General features: G+C 38.5%; 1 protein-coding gene across 1 annotated transcript in view; it reads right to left on the minus strand.

Moving 5' to 3' along the window:
* LOC106876556 (chitinase-3-like protein 1) overlaps positions 1–4,913 on the minus strand; it is a 53,330-nt gene extending 48,417 nt beyond the window's left edge. Inside the window, exon 1 of the mRNA XM_052965875.1 lies at positions 4,494–4,913. Coding sequence (XP_052821835.1) covers positions 4,494–4,496 — 3 coding nt within the window. The 5' untranslated portion in view covers positions 4,497–4,913. The remainder of the gene's footprint in view (positions 1–4,493) is intronic.
* Positions 4,914–5,162: the final 249 nt, after the last annotated feature.

A 5,162-nucleotide genomic window follows, 5' to 3' on the forward strand; every position in this document is an offset into this window, starting at 1 on the left:
TCTTTTACTATAGCCTCGGGCCGACCAAAGCCTTATGAGTGAATTTGGTAGACGGAAACTGAAAGAAGCCCGTCGTATATATGCGTATATATATAAATGTATGTATGTGTGTGTATATGTTTGTGTGTGTGTCCCCCCAACATCGCTTGACAACCGATGCTGGTGTGTTTACGTCCCCGTAACTTAGAGGTTCGGAAAAAGAGAGACCGAAAGAATAAGTACTAGGCTTACAAAGAATAAGTCCTAGGGTCGATTTGCTCGACTAAAGGCAGTGCTCCAGCATGGCCGCAGTCAAATGACTGAAACAAGTAAAAGAGAGAGAGTAATATAAACACAAGTCTCGGATACTAGAATGAAGAAGTATTTGCAACAATAAACAACCACAGCATCAGCAATGTAACGAGTGATAACAGAAATAGACTATAAACCAGAGAACCACAATGCGTAAAAGAGAAAGACCACACTATATAACAGAGAGATCAACACTGTATAACTGAGCGACCAACGGTATATAAGAGAGACCAACACTATATAACAGAGAGACCAACACTACATTACTGAGAAGCTAACACTATATAACAGAGAGACCAACATTATCTTACAGAGAGACCAACATTATCTAACAGACAGGCCAACAATATATAACGGAGAAAAAGAGAGACTAACAGTATACAACAGAGAGGGAGACCAATACTATATAACAGAGAGAGAGAGAGAGAAACCGACACTATATAACAGAGAAAGAGAGAGAAAGAGAGAGAGAAAGAGAGAGAGACCAACACTATATAGGAGACAGGCCAACAATATACAACAGAAGTTAACACTATATAACAAAGAACAGCAGTACTTAACAGAGAGACTGACATTATATAACAGAGAGATCAATGTATATCACAAAGAGGCCAACACTATATAACAGAGACAAGTACTGCCTCTGTTTTCTATGTCTAAGGGAGTATTCAGGGAAGCCTACCTTTATCTCTTTATTATTCATTGTAGCTGACATTACAGACGCATTCACATACACATACACACACGTATACATTCACGCACACAAAAATGCATACGCGCACACATTCATTGACATATATATATACATAAACCCCGTATGTAGATGCACACGCAGTCAAACACACATATACACATACATACCGCGTATCCATTTGCTACCTACCAAGAGTATCTCTACCAAATTTGTGGATTCCTCCAACACACCATTCTTTAACCATTGTAGCTCTGTATCAGTACTCCTGCGGGAAAACTCCTTTGCAACTCTTTTATCTCTAACTCTGGGCTGAACACAAACAAATATCCACCTAAACTCTCCTTCATCTCACCAGTTTCTCCAAAATTTCCAATCATCAAGTGTTCCAACCCCACAAGGCAACAGATACTGCCAACGAGTAGCATCATCCTCAAAAAGTATGCTCTTGAGATATCATGTATTTTCTATTCGACCATGTCAGGTACGGAAACGTTTGAACTAAATTGCCCCATTATAGGCTCCATTTGTGTCTTATGGTTTAGATAGGCTCTTTGGTCCACAGATATATTGTTTCTTTTCTGTGACTATCTCAAAGGGAAGTTAAATAGGAAAATTAAGACAGAATCTGTTAATTTTAATAAGGTTCTGGTACTTGAGAACAATATACTTGAGAAAGAACTCTTGATAAATTCGAAGGGGCTAACAGGAAAGCCGTTGCAAAATGAATTGGAAGTAGCGAAATGCGTCTCGATCATGTCTATGGCTGTGTCGTCCGAACTACAATGCGAGCACAAGGAAGAAAAGCTATACGGTGGATAGTGGAGATACAGTATGGCAAGAAAGCTACATTTCAATCTCTGACGCAGTGCACTGAGCACATGCGATTCGATTCTAAACAGATGCAAGAGGTTTTTCGACAGGACCTTACCAAACTGAGAATGAGAAGTGTCAACTGTATACCTTAGAATTCGTTACCTACTTCGACGTGACATAGCAGAAAAGGCAATATTCTGACTAAAGTTGAATCAAGCAGCCGAAATAGCGGCTGCTACGAGCCGTTCTGTAATGTTCAGGTTGAAGAAAATCAATGGTCAGTACTACATTCCACACTTATTCTCTACTGTCACTGCTGATTTCTATTGTTACTTGTAAAAGACTATAAATATTACCCGTTGTGAAAACCGAGAAGTGGTGAGAGTGCTGGGAAAGGCTACGGTCAAGAGAGACACATTTGACAATTTTTAGCTCATTTTTAGCTAAATACAGGGCCAAATATTTTGACAAAGGTGCAACCAATAGATTGTTGCTGGTCGTCAATACCACAAACAACGATTCACAGACTTGTGCGATTCTAATGATATCAATCCACAACAACTTCCACCCGTTACGACACATAGTAAGCCTGGATGATTTTGTATGAAGAAACTGTAACCTGTAATATGAAACATTTTCTTTTTTTATGCTATGTATAATAATACCACATGTATGGTGTTCAACTGTTCTGATTGTCTGTCTGGATCTCAAAACCCAGTATAATTTTCAGTGTACTAGATTCTTTTACAGCCATTTTTATTTTATAATTGTACTTTTTGCTTGAAGTGTTGTATGGATATTTATTTATGAAGTAACAGTGTAAAAAAAGAGAGAAACTTTAACGGGACGTCGCCGGTAATATTTTGCGACATCCACCGAAGTCGACTTTGCCTTTCATCCTTTCGGGGTCGATAAATTAAGTACCAGTTGCGTACTGGGATCGATCTAATCGACTGCCCCCTCACAAAAAAAAAAAAAATTCGGGCCTTGTGCCTAGAATAGAAAAGAATATTTTGCGACATGCTTCAATAATATCAATATTTTCAACTCGCTCATTACATAGACGGTACTTGTTCGTTGAAGTGTTGGAATATATAATTTTATTCAGTTAACACATCATTAAAGCTTGATTTCGAGCAGCCATCAACAAGCACTCCATTTTCCTCATTAAATCTCCTCTCTGGAACCACTCTCACGGTGAGTCATGATTTTCCTTTTCACATTCTTGCTATGTACGTGGAACTTTCCATGTAACTTTCCGTTCTTTCACAAACTATTCTGCTTTGATATGCTTTCTTTTTTTCAGGTTCAACACAAGTAGGTTTTAGTTAGCTCTATTACAGAATGTTTATGCTGTCCTTCACTCTTTGCCAGGTAGTGGCTTACTGACCTTTGTTCGCCATTCACATTACCAGAAATATTAAGTGCCGTTCCCTCTAAATCTTTTGGCATTTTTATTCGGATAAAGCGCTTCAATGCTAAATTAGGTTGTTGTTTTTTTTTCTCTCTGTTTAATGCTTCTATTTCATCTTTCGTCCATTTCACTTTTGCAGCACTAAAATGCACGACAGTAATCGTCTGTGTATGGCTGCATCTGTTTCAGAGGTACTGAAAAAGAGTCACAGACACTTTCTTCTTCAACCAGGTGCAAAAAGATTAGTTCGCCATTTCATATATTACCACCAACAAAATAATGATTAGGTATCTTTAATGACAGAGAATCGTCACAACAACGACAGCAACATCAACAACGACGATACTGACAGAACAAGAGAATCCTTAGACTTGGCTGAAATGACAATTAAATTTTGCTCAAATCATACTCTACTCTCTTTGAAAACGGGAAGAAAGTATTAGGTAAAGGAGGGTGAGTATTAGATACAGTATGTACCAATGACTATATTACATTTGCACATGAGATGGCCAAAAAGACCTTTAACCATAGGTCTGCTTCATGGTAGTTGACATGATTAAACAACAACGACGACAGCGACAATGACGATGATGGTGATGATGCTGGAAGTGGCGATGTGTGTGAGTGGGTAATTATTATACAAATATTTTGCGCCACCGAAGACAATAGCAACATCACAATGGAGCTTCTACAAAACAGCAGCCATATCGTCTTCAGATCACATCCCACCATCTTAAAAAAGAATAACGATTCTAATTACTCTATATTTGAATAAAAGACAGGATGATCGTTGCTGAAATGCTTTTGGTCATGGATTTACTCGAACAGTCAAAAACAAAACAAAACAACAAAATAAAAAAGAAAAACAACAAACGAGAAGCCTGTACGTTGTCACTCGACTTGCTAGCAACAGTAGGCAAATCTTTCTCGTATCACACACTAACATCTTAGAAAAGGAGAGAGGGAATAATCTCGGCTAGAGTATCTTCGATCATTTACGCCTTTATTATTAAGGTCAGCCTGAAATTAAACAACAATGCATATAATTTCGAACATAAGTAGAAGGCCTGAAATTTGAAGTAAGGGGGAGCCGCTTACCCTAACCACAATACGTTATTGTTACTTTACAGACGCAGGGAAAATGGGCCTCAGTGGTATTTGAACTCACAGTGTAAAGTCCCATAACTGTTTACCACGGAGCATTTTGTCAATTCTGCCAATCTACTTTGCTTACAATAAACAGAAAATAATAGAAAGCAGTTGAATAGAATCATGACTTACCATTTGTGTCGATGAACAACAAGATATAGTGAATCGTGATAGACTCTCCACCAGCACTTGAGTGTTAGGACTGAACACTGGCCAATCAATTGTTATATATATATATAAATATATATATACACACACACTATATACAACATGTACACTCTAACACATCCCTTTTCACCCTTTCATTTACTTTGTGTGTGTGTGTGTGTGTGTGTGTGTGTGTGTGTGTGTGTCTGTGTGTCTGTACGTGTATACTGATAATGACGGTGGCGGTAGTTTGGTAGCAATGGCGCCGTTAGTTGGTCTACATGTGATAGACACATTGGTTGTTTCGGTGGTAGTAGTGATTGTGCTAGTGCTAGTGCTGGTGGTAAGTTTTGGAAAGGGTGGTGTTGATGTTGGTAGGGATGTTCGTTTGTGACGAAATTAGTGATACCGTTGATATTAATAGCAGTGGTGGTGGTGGAGCAGCGTAAGATGCATCTGGCTCGCTTCACAGCAACTTCAACTCCACTTCTTTAATTTCAATCGCTTCATTCTTCGCGTGTAATTATCTCTCTCTGACTTTTTTTCTTTTCAGCTACATTCTTCTATATTTCTATATTTCATAATTCGTTTCTCTCTCTCTATCTCTCTCTCTCTTTCTCTCTCTCTCTCTCTCTCTCTCTCTCTCTCTCTCTC

The sequence above is a fragment of the Octopus bimaculoides genome, chromosome 2 (genome assembly GCF_001194135.2).
Source record: "Octopus bimaculoides isolate UCB-OBI-ISO-001 chromosome 2, ASM119413v2, whole genome shotgun sequence".
NCBI lineage: Eukaryota > Metazoa > Mollusca > Cephalopoda > Octopoda > Octopodidae > Octopus > Octopus bimaculoides.